Genomic DNA, 18417 nt, shown 5'->3' on the forward strand with positions numbered 1-18417 from the left:
AGAGTTAACTCTCTGATTAATGAACTGCTAATCTTCTGCCACTGTAAGGGAGAAGAGTTGGAGTCAGGTGACTGGGTTTCCAAAGCACTCATCGAACCCAGACACGTAAATGACTGCCAGTCATCTGGGCTGAACGCGAGCGTCACGCCTTGTTTGCTGGAACGTCCCCTTTGCCTTGACACACAGTTGTGGCTCTCTGAGCAAACAGACAAGTAACATGGGAAGAAGGGAATCAACCAGAGATTCTTTCTCCTTTTTAGATTCCCCATTGCTTCTCTTGTATAGTAATGGTGTAAATCTTCATAGCATAAAAATTGACATTTGTTTCATGTTCAGTATACTCGCAAAAACGACGTTTATGATTTAGAGGCTCTTTTACCTGTTCTCTTTGGTTTTGCCTCTTAAAATTAGTGCTATTTCAAAGAAGTAAACTTAAGCTGAATGAGCAGAGATCTGCTAGACAGATTTGTGACATTTGGTGCAGTGTGAAGCCAAAGCTGACCAAGGGTGATGGCTTTTCTGTTAAGATTTGATTTTGATGTCAGACTGGGTTTTTTCCTCAGGTAAAATTTTGAGCCAACTTCTTTGGGAGAAAAGAAAATTTCTGCATTGATCTGTGGGCTCTTTAGGGGGCGACATAGTGCTTTTAAATCTCATGAGTATTTAGAACCTAGAAGAATGAATTGCACTACTTTCCAATGGATCTTTCTCTTTATCCCGTTTTTCTTTCTTTTTTTTTTTTTTAATTTTCTTTTATTTATTTATTTGAAAGGCAGAGTTACAGAGAGAGAGGGAGAGACAGAGAGAGGTGTTCCATCTGCTGGTTTACTCCCAAAATGGCCACAACAGCCAGGGCTGGGCCGGGCCAAAGCCAGGAACCAGGAGCTTCAAACAGGTCTCCCACATGGCTACAGGGACACAAGAATTGGGCCATCCTTCGGTGCTTTCCCAGGCGCATTAGTAGGGAGTGGGATTGGAAGTGGAGCAGCTGGGACTCAAACTGGCACCCATATGGGATGCTGGCACTGTAGGCTATGGCTTGGACTCACTGTGCCACAGCGCCAGCCCCTCTCTTTTGTTTTTTAGTTTATTTACTTGAAACGCAGAATGACAAAGAGAGAGAGATTTCCATTCACTGCTTCACTCCCCAAATGCCTGCAACGGCTGGTGTTGGGTCAGACTGAAGCCAAGAGCTTGGAACTCCATCTGGGTCTCCCTGGCAAATAAAATTTAGTCTCCTATAGCCTAGGGCTTCAGTTTGAGATTTCTGATTGAAACTCCCTTTGAAAGAATTTTTGAGCATACATGTGCCACAGTGCTGAAGGCCAGGATTGAGGCTGCCCCTGCCCAGGGCCGCAGCTCTCTCCCCATCAGTCATCTCCTGGCTTAGGAGTTTGGTCAGAAAGGAAGTGCTGGTCACATGAGCAGATTTGCTTTAAACACGGGGTCTAGATCTGCTGCGACACCATAGGTCAAGTGTCTGGCCAGCAGTGGAGTCAAAGGGGGGCGTTACTAAACTTGGATTCCATGGTGCACTCTCTGGCCATGACGGACCTCTGAGGAGCCGAGACCACCCAAGTCCTACACAGAAGTGAGCTCAATTTTATACAGTAACCAGGTAGACACTGATTTAGAATCCAAAGCTTATTCTAAACATAGGAATCTGCTCAAGGGTAGAAAGTTAGGATTATTTGAAAATCATCAGGGGAACTGTAAGAATCATTATTTTTTTAAAAGTAATGGGCAATAGGCTGGTGCCACGGCTCACTTGGCTAATCCTCCGCCTGCAGTGCCGGCACCCCAGGTTCTAGTCCTGGTTGGGGCACCGGATTCTGTCCTGGTTGCTCCTCTTCCAGTCCAGCTCTCTGCTGTGGCCCGGGAAGGCAGTGGAGGATGGCCCAAGTGCTTGGGCCCTGCACCTGCATGGGAGACCAGGAGGAAGCACCTGGTTCCTGGCTTCGAATCAGCGCAGTGTGCCAGCCGCAGCGTGCTGGCCGCAGCGGCGTTGGGGGGTGAACCAACGGAAAAAGGAAGACCTTTCTCTCTGTATCTCTCTCTCACTGTCTAACTCTGCCTGTCCCAAAACAAACAAACAAACAAACAAACAAAACAAAAAAAAAGTAATGGGCAGTAGTGGTGTTAATATGTACATTTTTTTTTTCAATTTTAGCCTTTGGAAACTCGACTTATTTCAGAGACCACATCTATTTGCAAACCAGAACAGGTTGCCAAACAAATTGTCAAAGATGCCATAGTAAGTAAAATTCTTTTTTGTTTTGTGTACTACCATTTGAAGTTCTGGTTGTTGAAGGATTTATTTCAAAACAAAAATTATAATTTTTTAATCAGATTAATTATATCCAGTATTGGACTCTACTTTTCTTCCCTTACATACTTTGTTGATTCCATATTAATGTATGCTCCTGTAGCTAATTAGGAATAGATTTACCAGTAAGAATGTCTGGGAACTTTGGTTCTTTGTAAAGAAAATCAGTCCTATGGTATGTAAACAATATTAACACTATATAACACTATGGTACATATACAATATAAACACACAATATATACTATATTTTCTTTTTTTTTTTTAAAGATTTTATTTATTTATTTGAATGTCAGAGTTACACAGAGGGGAGAGGCAGAAAGAGAGAGTCTTCCATCTGCTGGTTCACTCCCCAATTGGCCACAATGGCTGGAGCTGCACCGATCCGAAACCAGGAGCCAGGAGCTTCTTCCAGGTCTCCCATGTGGGTGCAGGGGTCCAAGGACTTGGGCCATCTTCCACTACTTTCCCAGACCATAGCAGAGAGCAGGATTAGAAGTGGAGCAGCCAGGACTCGAGCCGGTGTCCATTTGGGATGTCGGCACTGCAGGTGGCGGCTTTACCTGCTATGACACAGCCGGCCCTATACAGTATTTTCAGCATATACTATATATAGTATTATATGCACATACATACACTATATGCTGTATTTTCAGTTTTAGATCTTTTTAATTGCCAGGCTCATTGACTAAGGGTTTTCTTACCCCTTCTTTCTTGCCAGCATCATTTCCCCATAAGTGAAATAATTAGAACGCCTGCTCGCCTGCTGGGCCGCCATCCAGTCATCTCAGCTGACATGCCTTCTCGGCTTCTGAGTTTACTGGGAACCAAAAAATGGTGCCTTTACACATCCTGTGCTATTTTGTAGAACAGCAGGATATGTGGCCCATGCGTTTTGACAACATTCTTATTAACCCACATGCAGAAAAAGAGACATTCCCGAGGGTGCCTGGGAGTCATAATCCCACACTGAATTTGGAAAAATCTTTAGGACCACTGAAATGAAGGCATCAGCAAGGCATCAGTATGCCATGTGGCTGCCTGGAAGTAGCCAAGTAGCGTTGTATGAGTCTGAACTGAGCAGAATAAAAGAAATAATGAATTCTGTTAAAATGATTACAGATGTGAAGAATTGTGCCATCACATTAAAAGGCCTGGGAAGATTGTACAAGTGGCCCAAGGGAGACTTTGTTTTCTGCTTATCTCAAGTCAAAGCAAATACACTGCTGCTTTTTAATTTTAGTTTATTTACTGGGGGGAGGGGGTAGAGAATGTACTACCATCCACTGGTTCATTCCCTAGATGTCTACAACAACCACACTGGAGCCAGGGTCCTAGAGTCAGTCCATGTCCCCCAGGTGGGTGGTAAGGACTCAGCTACTTCAGCCGTCCCCAGTGCCTCTAGGGTGTGCGTTAGTGGGACTCTGGTCTCAGGAGCCAGAGCCAGGTACAGAACCTGGCACTCCAAGGTGAGATGCAGTGTCCTAACTAACTGGCATCTTAACCATTAAGCTAAATACCTGCTCCCCACTGTACTTTTTAGTGATCCTACATTGCTCTTCATATTTTGGTAAGATCAATTTAGTCTGAGGGCTTTCAAACTGTTTCTTCCCTTGACCATTTTACACTATTAGAAGTGGTTGACAACCCCAGAGAACTTTTATTTATGGAGGTTGTTAAACGTATCAATATCTGCCATATTAGAAGGTAGAAATTATGTAATTTTTGAAGTCAGTTATGAATTAATTTAAAACTGACAATAATAAGCCCATTACATTTTAATGTGACATATATACAAATATTTTTAAAGATTTATTTATTTATTTAAGAGGCAGAATGACAGAGAGAGGGAGAGACAGAGAGAAAGGTCTCCCATCCACTGGTACACTCCCCAAATGGCCACATGGCTAGAGCTGGGCCGATCCGAAGCTAGGAGCCGGGAGCCTCTTCTGTATCTCCCAAGTGGGTGCAAGGTCCCAAGCACTTGGGCCATCTTATACTGCTTTCCCAGGCCATCGGCAGAGAGCTGGGTCAGAAGAAGAGCAGGCTCCCCAGTGCCCATATAGGATGCCGGTGCCTCAGGCAAGGCTTAGCCTGGTACACCACAACGTTGGCCCCTAAAGTTATTTGTTTTTTTAAAACAAAACTTCAGTGAGAAGCGTGGTATTATTTTATATTTTCAGTGGTCTTTTTTAACGTCTGTTCATGGAAGACAGCTGGATTCTCTTAGCTGCTTCTCCATTCAAGCTGTTTTGATTGAAGAATCTGAAAGAAACCTGGCCTTACCAGACATGTAGTTAAGGGGTAGTACTTTACTAAGCTTTTCAGATAATTATGGAGATAATTTTCTTTTTTGATATTAAACCAAAATTTGACAAATGATACTTTCTTAAATGTTAGTTGCAAATCCATTGGATACCATATCAATGAAGTTTTTGTTCTCAGTGACATTAAAATCCATCAGTCTGTCTTGGACTTTCAATGAATCTTTTACTCATTCATGATTTTGTATTAGTCACTTGGAAAATATGGTTTCACTGAGTTATCAAAAAAATTTATGGGGCCCACGCTGTGGCATAGAAGGTTAAGCCTCCGCCTACGGTGCCAGCATCCCATATGGGCACCGGTTCTTGTCCTGGCTGCTCCACTTCAGATCCAGGTCCCTGCTGGTGGAAAGGCAGTGGAAGACGGCCCAAGCTTTTGAGCCTCTGCCACTCGTGGGAGCCCAGATGAAGCTCCTGGCTCCTGGCTTCAGTCTGGTCTTGCACTGGCTGTTGTGGCCATCTGGAGAGTGAACTAGTGAATTGCAGATCTCTCTCTGTCTATCCCTCTGTCTCTCTAACTCCAACTTTCAAACAAAATAAATATTTTTTAAAAGCACATATTTTCATAGATCTGAATTTTCTGAAATCTGAGATCTGAAATATCAGATTTTAACATTGACTGCAAATGTGGCTGTTTTTCTTGAAGTGAATTCTCATTTCATTTTCTGTAAATCTGCCACGTACCCAATTTCGAATAACTACAGTTTCCTGCCCATGATTCTTTCATATAAAAAACAGTGTTCCAGGAGCTGGTGTTGTGGCTCAGCAGGGTAAACCATTGCTTGGACGCCCACATCTCCAATCAGAGCATGGTTCGAGTCCACATACTCTGTGTCTGACACAGCTTCCTGCTAATACACTGGGGAAGGCAGTGGCTGGCAGCCCAAGTACTCGGGTCCCTGCCACCCATGTGCAACACCCAGGTAGAGTTCCAGTTACTGATTTTGGCCTGGCCCAGCCCTGCCTGTGAACCAGTGGATGGAAGATCTCTTTCTCTGTCACTCTGCCTATCAAATAAAATGAGTCTTTTTTGAAAAATGGGATCCCAAGAACAAAACCTCAAGTTTGGCTCTTGACTTGAGCAGCCGCCATGTGGGGGTTTTCCTTCACATCAACCATTCCAGGGTCTGCACCTCAGCAGAAGTCATTTGTGAGTATTTCTCATTTGTCACCCGGGGGAGGGTTGTTTTTTTTTTTTTTTTTTTTTTAATTTTTTTTTTTTTTTTTTTTGGACAGGCAGAGTGGACAGTGAGAGAGAGAGAGACAGAGAGAAAGGTCTTCCTTTGCCGTTGGTTCACCCTCCAATGGCCGCCGCGGCCAGCGCGCTGCGGCCGGCGCACCGCGCTGATCCGGTGGCAGGAGCCAGGAGCCAGGTGCTTTTCCTGGTCTCCCATGGGGTGCAGGGCCCAAGCACCTGGGCCATCCTCCACTGCACTCCCTGGCCACAGCAGAGGGCTGGCCTGGAAGAGGGGCAACCGGGACAGAATCCGGCGCCCCGACCGGGACTAGAACCCGGTGTGCCGGCGCCACTAGGCGGAGGATTAGCCTAGTGAGCCGCGGCGCCGGCCTTTTTTTTTTTTTTTAACTTTTATTTAATAACTATAAATTTCCAAAGTACAACTTTTGGATTATAGCAGATTTTCCCCCTATAACCTCCCTCTCACCCACAACCATCCCATCCTGCACTCTCTCTCCCATCCCATTCTTCATCAAGATTCATTTTCAATTATCTTTATATACAGAAGATCTACTTAGTATTTGCTAAGTAAAGACTTCAACAGTTTACATCCACACAGACACACAAAGTACAGAGCACTGTTTGAGTAGTAGTTTTACCGTTAATTCACATAATACAACACATTAAAGACAGAGATCCTACATGGGGAGTAAGTACACAGTGATTCCTGTTGTTGATTTAACAATTGACACTCTTATTTATGACGTCAGTAATCACCTGAGACTCTTGTCATGAGCTGCCAAGGCTATGGAAGCCTCTTGAGTTCACCAACTCTGATCTTATTTAGGCCATATTCAAAGTGGAAGTTCTCTCCTCCCTTCAGAGAGAAAGATACCGCCTTCTTTAATGGCCCGTTCTTTCTGCTGGGATCTCACTCACAGAGATCTTTCATTTAGGTCGTTTTTGTTTTTTGTTTTTGTTTTTGTTTTGTTTTTGTCTTGGCTTTCCATGCCTGAGAAACTCTCATGGGCTTTTTAGCCAGATCTGAATGCCTTAGGGGCTGATTCTGAGGCCAGAGTGCTGTTTAGGACATCTGCCATTCTATCAGTCTGCTATGTATCCTGCTTCCCATGTTGGATCATTCTCTCCTTTTTAATTCTATCAGTTAGTATTAACAGACACTAGTCTTGTTTATGTGATCCCTTTGACACTTAATCCTATCATTATGATCAATTATGAACTGAAACTGATCACTTTGACTAGTGAGATGGCATTGGTACTTGCCACCTTGATGGGATTGAATTGGAATCCCCTGGCACGTTTCTAAGTCTACCATTAGGGGTAAGTCCGAGTGAGCATGTGCTGGGGTTTTGAACACATGTCCTCAAGAGCTGAGATTTAATAAAATGATGAATTCTCCTTCTGCACAAAGAACACTTTAAAGCAAAATTGCCATCTTTTTTTTCATTTTTACAGATGTTTTTCAGTTGTTACTTTCTTTGTGTGTTTATAACTGCAAGTGGAGGTAACAATGACTAATCGTGCACTCTGGCTGGACTACTGCGGTTTGAGCCAGTGTCCCATCAGCTTTGCCTGGTGCAAATGTCACTGATGAAAAAGGCAGTTCATATCTTAGTAGCAGTATGACAGCTGTGTCTCTGGGACCCCCTGCAACAGTCCCAGAGACCCCCCCAGAAGTCTCTGGGTCTTGTTTTGAGAACCACCCATCTGGCAAGGTCACAGGTCCATTTATAAGCTCTGAAAAATATGCCTTGTTACGGACTTCCCGCTTCTAAAGTGAACAGACACGCTTCCTTGTTGCTGCTGTGTTGAACTGAATCCTTCCCCTTCGCTGTGATCCCCTCTCTGCCTTCTCTTTCAGCAAGGGAACTTTAATAGTTCGGTTGGCTCTGACGGGTACATGCTCTCGTCCCTCACCTGTGGGATGGCTCCAGTGACTTCCATTACTGAAGGGCTCCAGCAGGTGAGCTCCGCCTGGGCCGGCAATCAGTCGATGGATGGGTGGATGGACAGATGGATCAGACGAAAACTGCCTCTCGTGCAGCCTGGATGAGAAAAGGCTAAAAGTAGACTAAATAACTCTCTTTGAGAATAAGAAGAATTTTTCCCATACCATATTAGCTTTTTCTCTAACAGACTTGTAAATAGGCAATTTGTTTTGAGTCCTTCCATATTTGAAAATGTTGCTCTTTCTCCTTAGAACTCCATGCCTTTTCAGAATGCCTTTGCCTTTAGGGTTGCTTTAGTGAGGACCTTGTCGGGCAAAGGGTGGAGGTAAATGGATATGGCTCATTGCTGTCTTGACCCTGGAATGGTAGTTACTTCTCCCATGATTTTCTTCCTAATTAACAGATACACTCACTGAGGGCAGAGACTGTGTCTTTTTCACCACAGTATTCTCAGCACCTAGTGCACAGTCTCACGTTTTGTGTTCAGAACATAAGTCTTAAAGCAAACAAGGGCCTCGGTTGCAGTTTGGATATTTGGGTGCTGGAATGGATCTCCCCTGGTTCTTCCTGAGTATTTAGGGCCACTGAGAATCCCTGTTTTGTTCTTTTCACAGTTTTTTTTTTTTATTTTTTTAAAAAAAGATTTATTTTATTTATTTGAAAGAGAGTCACAGAGAGAGGTAGAAACAGAAAGAGGTCTTCCATTTGCTGGTTCACTCCCCAGATGGCCACAACGGCCGGAGCTGTGCCAATCCAAAGAGGAGCCAGGAGCTTCTTCCAGGTCTCCCACATGGGTGCAGGTGCCCAAGGACTTGGGCCATCTTCTGCTGCTTTCTCAGGCCACAGCAGAGAGCTGGATGGGAAGAGGAGCAGCTGGGACTCGAACCAGCACTACTATGGGATGCCCGGAACTTCAGACCAGGGCTTTAACCTGCAGTGCCAAAGTGCCGGCCCCTCACAGTTTGTGTTTATTAATTGGAGGATATTTGTTGTGATACAGAGCACATGAACTCTATTCTCAGGACCTACACTTACCAAGGTTGTGTTGTGCGTATCCTTGGAGCAGATCAGAAGATGTGTGCAAAAACAGTTTGCTAGAGACCCAAATACCTTGAAAAGAATCAGCATCTTGCACCTCTGAGTGAGCTGAAAGGTCTCTCTCTGTCTTGCAGGTGGTCACCATGGGCCTTTTCCGCACGATTGCTTTGTTTTATCTCGGGAGTTTTGACAGCATAATCCGCCGCTGCATGATGCAGAAAGCAAGATCTGAAACTGCAGACAAAACTGCCTAATCCATACCCCTTGGAAGAAGACTTGTTTCCAAGTAATTCCAACAGCTTGCTGCTAAATGGGACCCAAGGTTTGGCCTGAAGACACTTCCATGTTGTTTTTGAATGTGTGAGATTGGACCACTGGTCTTCAGAAACCTGGCTGAAAGTGAGGGGGTCGAAGGCCAGCTCCAGAGAGTGTCGTGAACACTATGCAAACCTGGCATGGGAGACCATCGGACTGTCTGGGCTCCAGGCTGGACAGGTGGTGCTGGGAGAACCAGCAGCAGGTGAACAGGGTAAAGTACAGGATTTCAGAATGATCATTTAAATGTTTTGTATTTATTCCGCTTCTGCCCCCAACCATACCCCAGAGAGAGACCAGGTCCAGAAATATACTTAATGGCACAAAGAAATCTTGAGGACTTTTTTAAACCTTCCATGAAGGCAGAGTATGGATTACTGGGGTTTTGCTTTTTTTTCCACCTGTTTTTCACTTGGTCTGTTTTGTTGGAAAAGAGTTTTACACATCACTTATGAGTGAACGCGGCTGACACCTAGGTGTTGTACTTGGGACTCACTCTGCTGCAGCTGATGGAAACTCGGGGCTTCTCTCTCTCTTTGATCCCACTAAGCTCCCGGGGGATGAGAGAGGGCACTGCGGTGAAAGGTAAGGAGATTAATATTTTCCAGTAGGGAAAACAGTGCTTTCTTGTCTTCTTTAGACTCAGATGTTTGGGAACTTTTCATTTTTCATTCGTGGGGAAAGGCAGCCTCCTTAAATGTTTCTGAAGAGAAATAAAAATCTTAGAAGCTTAAAAGTTTACAACTTCTTCAGTAGCCATGCTGATCTGAAGTCCACTCATTCTATTTTAGCATCTTCTTATTCCTCCCATCTCTTCCTTCCCAATTCTGCTTATCTGGCTGTTAAGATTTTTGTAAGGGAAAAAAAAAGAAGAAAAGAAAAAAAGAAGGCCAGCTACAACTTTTTGACTTGACTTTTTAAATTAATTCTTGAATTAATTAAAACAAGTGAAAACATGACAAAGTGTGACATTCTTCTTGTAGCCAATCTGTAGCTTTCAGAGAAGACTCTTGATGGTTCATGTAAATTGTACTCATTAGGGAAAGAAGACAAGGCTGGTTTTGAATATACTCGTTTTGGAAATCAGATGATCACCTGTTCTTTCTGCGACTCGGCCCCCAACTCTGAGGGCATGACCTTCGGGCCACATGTCCAGGAAGCCACTCTTTACTCTCACAATAGGACGTGTCTTCAAAAAGTTCATGGAAAATACGTATTGGGAATAAACAATGTGTGGATTTCAAAAGCGTTTGCACCAAAATAAACAGCTTTTAATTCCACTTTTTTCCACGAACTTTGTGAAGTCCTCTCATCTAGCCCTGGAAATCCTCTCGGCTCCATGAATGTTCCCAGGTACAGGGACCTCTTGTCCATATAGGGGATTTCTACAGCAAGTGCCTGAGATAGGTTTTAGCCAAATTCCCTGCTCCTCCAGTTACGCGTATGCACACCTCTGACTTAAGAAAGTTACCTCTCTGTGTGTGACCCCTCCTTCTCACCCACACAGCAGTGCATTCTGGTTCACTTCGGCGAGAAAAAGACCTCTGCTTTTGAAGAAGAAACTTTTTTATTGTAAAATAAATAAATAAATGCTCAATAGAAGATGGAAACCTGAAAATGATAGCAAGCCTTTTATAAACTTGAGTTTTTGAAGCTTTTGAATTTAAAAAGACTTAATTTTTAGATAGTAAAATGTTTAATGGCTTAAATCCATGTTATCTTTTTATCAAGATCTGAGAAGGACATATTTTAAATACTGGTAAATACAGAAGAAATTATTACTTAATATATAAATTGCCCGGAATGACTTCATCACAGTTTACGGGAGTAGGTTGATGCCAAAATGGTTTTATAAACCTCTCAGCCTTATTTAGCCAAAGTTTGTGACTGCTGGGCCACAAAAATGGAAATATGGCTCTACCTTTGTAGTTTGCAGAAAATAATTACATTAATATCTTTTTTTTAAAGTAAATGTTCCTTGAATGTTGACACCTTCTACTACTGGTCTGTACATATTGAGGTCTATCCATGATGGTTTCTGATTCAATGAAATTAATATTCAGCAATTTTTCAATATACATTTTTTCCAGGTATCCTCAGAGAGAGTGTCTGTGGGCAGTCTGCTGCTTGGATGAATTTTAGAGCCCCTGTTCTGTGGTAGGAGGTACAGTCCCTAGCCTGGGTTAGGCTCAGGCTGAGAGATTTTGTAGAGGTCATAATGTCTTGGAAACAGCTTCTGTGTCAGAGAGGTTAAAGGTCCACAGTCCCTTGTCCCAAAAGCCTTCAAAACTAAGTGTGCTTTTCTGAAGTTGATGCCGTAATTGAATTGGGAGCAGCTGCTGGGATCACTGTGGTCATCATTATGCCACTTCACGGGACTGCTTGCTACTTCACCTGGGTTCGTTCCAAGCACTGCCCCAGACTCTCTGAAGGTATTCTGTAATACCCAATATGCTTCCTAAGACCTCGTTAAAATCCAACCAGCTATGAATTCTGATACGCATCTGGCCCAAAAGGTCTGGAATAGGGGATTTGTAGACTTTTAAACTGCCTCACACAATGGTCCAACTTTATCCAATACATGAAAATACTAGAAGGAAAATTTTCCTTTTTTATCTTTTTTGGCTCAGTTCTTATGCAACTTGTTTCTCTGCTCAGGGGAAGAGAGCAAACAAGCAAAATTCCCAAGTCCGATGGCTAGGGAGACGATCCACTTTGTCCTAGGGATCACACTGATTGGGCACCATCTACTTCCACCCAGAGGCGGAGAATCTTGCCCACGCCAGGAGAACGTTAATTACAGTTCCCTTGCAACATGAGAGAACTGCGTGAAGCTCAGTTCTGAAGTGCCTCCTCTGCTGGGTTTGGCTGCACTATTTCACTGTAATGCTTATTTGTAAGGATATTCATTTAAATAACATTCAGCCACGGAAATTCCAAAGTGTGTTCTAGGACCCTTCATAATTGAAAAGGGTATAGAAAGCAATCCTCGTTCCTTTTTACAAAAACAAAATCATGAAATTGTCCTTTCCTTTATATATTTTAACTTAATCACTTGCATAGTTGAAAAGAAAGTTTGATGCTGTTATGCTCTCTTTACATTAATACTTACATATATTTAGCTATAAATCTTTATCTAGATCTGTTCAACCATCTATTATAGAGTCTTACAACTGAAACCTTGAGGGACTATTTCTGATATTTAGATGATAAAAGCATTTTGGTAAAAGTTGTTTCAATTCCAAGAATTGTATGTTTGTCTCTTTCCAAAAGAAGGCAATATCATAGATATCTTTTGCTGAATTATATCACCATTTAGTACTATTACATCATGTTCCAATTTAAGCACACCTCACCCGAGATCACTTTTAAATATTGGTACTTTTTGACATAAGATGCTTTGTATCTTTCTCATTTCCTCTAGTTCTAACAACGCAGCTTTAAAAAGTACTTGCTAACTCGGACCTTCGGGATTCTGGAGTAAATCTTGCTGTTCAGATTACAGTTCAGTGCGATGACTGTGGGTTTGATATTTGGAAGAAGCGATGGTAGCAATTATATTTTACATTGGCTTGATGTGAAAACTGTAAAGACATTTTTAAATTGATAAAAGTGCACCTGGCTATTTTGATACATTTTAGAACTTGTGTTTGCTACTTGAGACGCTTTTGTGGCAGAATTGTAACCTAATTTTCATATCTTGTATTTCTGAATCACAACAAAAATAAATGGGGAACAAGCTTTACAGACTTGAAAACTTTTTTTCTAGAATTTCACTTTTTAAGGAGACCACTTAAGCAAAGCGCAAACGTCTAAAATTGTCCTGACTTTGCATCCTAAACATTTTCACATTTCTATCATTTTTAAAAATTAATTTTTCCAGAATATGTACTTGCTATTCTGAGCTCTTGTTTCAAATGTTGGATTTATGTGCATGATGTGAGATACAGGAGTAAAAGTTTAGGAAGTGTGAAATTTAGTAAGATTTCTTGATTTCCTATACTTTATTAAGCCTGCATGTTCCAACAATGAGTTATCTCCTGGACTGTGAAGAGTGGTATTATTTTCCAAGAGTGATTCGTAAAAGAATGTGCCTTGATACTTGTCAGTTCTTAAGTAGGACAGTTTGATCACATTGAGACTCCTTGCATGTCTTGGTTGATTGGCAAGCCCCACCTTTCTTTAAATTTGAGCAATTTATATACCTAAGTGGCATGTTGTACCACTCCTGTAACTTTCGTATGTGGACATTAAGAAGGTACTGTTCCTTGATTTGCATCCTACTCCTAAATTTATGCCTTCCTTATTCAGCATATGTTTTTTGTATCTCCATATAAGCTTGGAGTCTGAGCACTGCAGATACAATTCTGGGGGAACAATTGGTCCCTGTCTGGTGGTGGCTGCATTTCTTATTTCTTCCATGTCTTCCCTAACTCTCATTCCTCAGATGGGCCTAATGCATTCTCACAAGTCTTCCTATATTTCCTTCTCCAAGTTGTGGCTTCTAAATTCTGTGTTGAAAATATTTGAATACCAAGCACTGTTCCAGTCTGGGAATGCGTCAAGTAAAAATGTAGTCCCTGCTGTCAGATAATTTATAATCTAGTGAGAAAGTCATATGTCAGGAATTACACTATGATTGACAATAGCTTTGATTAATATATCATAACTAACACTGAAAACTTAACAGGTGCCAGTCATTGTTTTGAGTGCTTGACATGTTTTAGTTTATTGAAATCATACACTAATCCCATGGGTAAGTACTATTTATATCTCCATGTTATAAACCAGGGATCAGGCACCAAGAGGTTGAATAACTAGCTCGAGGTCATAGCTACTCAGTGAAGAGGCCAGGACTCAAACCCCTGCTCTTGGTTTCTGAACTCCTAGCCTCTGTACTAAACCATAGTGGTGTAGATGTAATCCTAAGGATGCCCAGGAGAGTCAGGGATAATTTCACAGAGGAAGACATTCGTGAGCTGAAACTTGAAGAAAGTGTTTGAATTTGTCAGGTGAAATACTGGGTGCACTGTTCAGGGAAGCCAGCAATTATGCAAAGGCAAAAGAGTTCAGAGATCTTGCATATTCCAGAAACCACCAAGAGTCAGTGTGTAGGGCCTTCAAAAACTCAATGGACAGTGTGTGTTATGAAAAAACTGACTTTCAAGAATTTTTGCACCAAAACAAGCATCTTTTAATTCTACCTTTCCATGAACGTTTTCAAGTACCCTTGCATAGCTTCAAGAAGGGAAAGCTGGAAGGGCAGGCTGAGCCCCAAGGTGGCAGGCCCGAGCCAGATCACACTGTAGATCTGTGGATGATCAAGCCTTTGAAGAACTTTGGACTAGCTGGGTTTTAGTTTCAGAAAGATCCGGGTACCCCTTGAAGCTTAGATCTATTGTTGCTGAGTCCTGAGGTCTTGGAGTAAACAATCATCATTATTTGTTTTTTAAAAATACCATATTAGATACCTATTGCAATGGGTTGACTCATGTCACTCTAAAAAACGATGAAGTCCTAACCCCTGCCTCATACCTGTAAATGTGACCTTATTTGAAAATAGGGTCCATGCCGATGAAACCGTGTTAAGATGAAGTCAGTAGGATGGGCCCTAATCCAGTATGACTGATGACCTTATAAGAAGAGGACAAAACAGACCCCCAACACTGAGTACCACGCTGTACCAGAGCCAGAGATGGGGATGCACCTGCTACCCAGGAGATGTCAAGGTTTGCTGGCCACCAAGGAAGCTAGGGAGAGAATAGGAAAGATTCTACTCAGGCAGAGGGACATGGCCCTGCTGACACCTTGATTTTGGACTTCCACCCTCCAGAACCATTGAGAGTAAGATTTCTGATGTTATAAGCCACCTAGTGTGTGATACTTTGTCCCAGCCACCCTAGGAAACAAATACTGTCAACCTTCACTGTTCACTGGCACTTTCTGGAAGATATGCTCTGTGCTCTAACAACATTCGAGAATAAAAGTTACTGCACATAAGAATGTAAACTGTTCACCGAATCCCCTGGATACTATGGTGTTACCCCTTAACTGGTTCTGTAACTGCAGTTTGAATCCATGCAGAGCAATAGACATTTCAAAAATATAAGACAAGTTCCTACTCCTTATTTTATTTGAAGCCCCATGTCATAAAATCTTGAAAGAGAAAAAAAATCACAAGTGAATGTCCTATGGTTTGATGTAAACCAAAAGTAAACATTATTTGTTGCTATTAAACTTGGACAACAGGATGGTTTATCTTGTAGTTCACTGCCTAGTTTTAAAGATAGGTGCTTAATCTTAACATTTTTTGAGGTGTAGGACCTGCCATAATTCATCAAGTGGATGTCTAAGTTAAACTAAGGCCACAACTTGACTTGCTTCCATTTGAAAGAGGCTCCTATGACGAGTGGTTTGAGAGCACAAGCAGAGGACCTGGATGTGCCCTGAGTGAGATGGCATAGAGCAGAAGAGATGTTCTGGGGCACAGGTGAAGTGGGAACAGTGTGACGGGGGCTTATTCACGGGTACTCCAAAAGGTTTATGGAAAACATTTATTGTGATGCATTGTTTTAAAATTGGGGCAGGCAGTAGACCTAGCAGTGCAGATGCCACTTGGGACACATGCATCCCATATTGGACTGCTTAGGTTCGAGCCCTGCCTGTACTCCCAGGTCCACCTTCTGGGTAATGCGCACCCTGGGAGGCAGTGGTGATGACTCATGGGCTTGGGTCCCTACCACCTACCTACGGTGGGAGACAAATTGAGAACCTGGTTCCTGGTTGGGGAGTGAACCAGTGAACGGGAACGTTCTGTCAGACTAATTAATTAATATTTTAAAAATGTTTGAAATCCATGGACTGTTTTATAATGCACCTTTTTTATGAACTTACTGAAGACCCCCGTGTGCATGAGTTTTAACATTTTTGCACCAAAAATAAGCATCTTTTCCATTTGCCACAAACTTCTTGAAACATGCTTTTAGAGTGCTTGTGTCCAAGGTATTAAAGCCAGTGCAAAGAATATTGCACTGTTCATAAGAGTTTAAATGTATAAAATACCAGAAATTATACTAATATAATACTAGCATAAATAATTTGGATGCTTCTGTAGGCCCATAGGTGCTGTAATTTGCAGGGTTTTTTGTTGTTGTTGCTTTTTAGGCAAGCTGCATGGACTACTTGGCTTTACTCTCTATTCATTTTGTTTATGGATTTTTTTCCACTTCCTTTGGAGAAACAGTTGATGTTTTTAACCTAAAATAACCGAAATGATTCTATATTTAACTCTTTGATCTTATCAATTAGTTATCAACTCCTCAGTTAAAAGTCTCTTTGTACCCTCGTTTCCACCAACAGTGTTCACAGCTGGGAAGACTTGATGCATACCTATCTTAGTAGCGTGTCCAGGTTAGAATAATGTTCTTTTTGGGTTTCATAAACTTGGGGAACACTCCTGTTGATGGAAAATGAGCTTTCTGTATAATGCTGTTCAACAGCAACCAGCAGGTGGCGAAAACTGGCAATAAACAGCTTTTTCTTTGCAGCCTGGAGAACCAAGAAGGAAAACACAGGCCTCTCAGACCCTTGATAGGCTCTCCATCCCCTGCATGTTCTGTGCTGGGCCTGGTGTAGAGTCCGCCCAAGGTCAGCCACTGGCTCTTAGGACGGTCTTGGGCAGTGAAGTCCACAGGAATACACTGGAGGGTTGCTGGGGAAGCAGGAGGCACAGATCCGGGATTCAGATCCAGGACTCCTGACCCAGGTCAGTACTCTGCACAACCTCCTCATCAGCCAAAGACAGAGTTAACGTCACAAGGTCAGACCACCAGGGAGTGCCTGCCCTTAAGCTTTCAAGTGCACTCTAATAACCCTGGACTCGGAGCAGAGGGATGATTTAGGTCTTTCAGCGTTCCAGAACATTCCAAGGGAACAGATGTCCAACAAAGTGCAGCACACAGACCTGTCCTGAGCTCAGTCATGGCCCAAGGCCACCTGAAAATCCTTTTTAAAAGGCTCTGTGGAAGTAAAGCAGGAGGCACGTCGGGGAGCTCTTCTTTCCTTGGGAACAGGGCTCCCTCTGCGGAAGTACAGTTTCTTTTCCAGGTCTGTCCGCTAGTTCCTCACTCACTTGTGGGTATTAAAAGCACAAAAGCCCTCAACTCCCCGCAGTGATTTGGGGGGTTTAAGACAAGCTTCCAGGAAGGTTCCTAAACCAGCGCGTTGTGGGCTGTGCCTGCATTTCTACTATCCCTATGAGCAGACACCCAGGTCAGTCTGCCCATGGCCTGCTGAATAAAGGGGCCTCTGCCTCATCTGTCAGAAGAGAGGGAGAAGAATTCTTCCCTTTGTACCTTCTCGCCTGGATCCGGAGAGGTTGGCACACTGGCTGACCGATGTAAAAAAAAAAAAAAAAAGTGCAAATAACCTAGCATGCTTTATTCACTTAAGAATAGAAGCTTTGACTTTAGGGTCGCAATGAGACAGAATAAAGATGAGCTCAGGACACCCGGCATGCGGCCTGCGCCCTCGGTAACCCAGCGTCCCTGTGCGCTCGCACCGGGGCTCCGCTGAGCACGCGGCTTTGCTTGCAGTCAGTAGTTTTGCTGGCCCGGTGCTTTATTTGTCAAAGCTTCGCAGATTAAAATGGTTACGCACGTGCAACAACGCGTGTGTCCCCTCGCCCTTCTCTCCCGGGGGCTCTCCACGAGGACGCATTTGTAAACGTGTCTGCTTGTCCATGCGCGCGCGCGCGCGCGCGGCCGTCGCCCGTCAGGTGCTGCCCTGAATGGCAAAGGTGCAGAGAAAGCCCTGCACGCCGCCCCGCGCCCGGTGCTAACGCAGAGCGAAAAGTGCTCCGGGGAGAGGGCACCCCACCCCCCTCCCGGCCCGTTCAGGTGGCGTCCGGCCTTGGCCTCCGAGCCGGAGTCCAGCCGGTGACCGGCTGCCGTGCGTGAGCGCCTAAGCCCTGCATGGACGCCCGGGAGGCGAGAGGGAAGTAAACACGACTTTCTCAGGGTGGTCTCACGGCTGGGGGTCGGCGAGGGCCGCGGGCTCCCCATGGCGCTGACCGGCGCGCGATGTGCGTGGCCCCGCACCCTCTCCACACACACACACGCCCGGCCCGGAAGGTCCACGCGGCTGCCGGCGCCTCTGCAGCCCTTGTTTTCATGGCGTAGCTCCGGCCCGGCCCGGCCGCGTGCGGCCAGCCCGGCGCCCGTGGCCCACCGGCGGGCCCCGGCGACCCCCGAGCGCAGGCCGAGCCCGCCG

The 18417-nt window shown here is 43.9% G+C and overlaps 1 protein-coding gene across 2 annotated transcripts in view; it reads left to right on the plus strand.

Annotated features, from left to right (window-relative positions):
• The window catches only part of KDSR (3-ketodihydrosphingosine reductase), a 40793-nt gene extending 27901 nt beyond the window's left edge, over positions 1–12892 (plus strand). For both annotated transcript variants that reach the window (XM_002713630.5, XM_089305000.1), the window contains exons 8-10: positions 2171–2254; positions 7707–7808; positions 8967–12892. In XM_002713630.5, the coding sequence (XP_002713676.2) occupies positions 2171–2254; positions 7707–7808; positions 8967–9086 (306 nt within the window). In that variant the 3' untranslated portion in view covers positions 9087–12892. The remainder of the gene's footprint in view (positions 1–2170; positions 2255–7706; positions 7809–8966) is intronic.
• The last annotated feature ends 5525 nt before the right edge of the window (positions 12893–18417 follow it).

Source organism: Oryctolagus cuniculus, chromosome 10, assembly GCF_051225735.1.
Source record: "Oryctolagus cuniculus isolate XC-2025 breed Fujian yellow rabbit chromosome 10, ASM5122573v1, whole genome shotgun sequence".
Lineage (NCBI taxonomy): Eukaryota > Metazoa > Chordata > Mammalia > Lagomorpha > Leporidae > Oryctolagus > Oryctolagus cuniculus.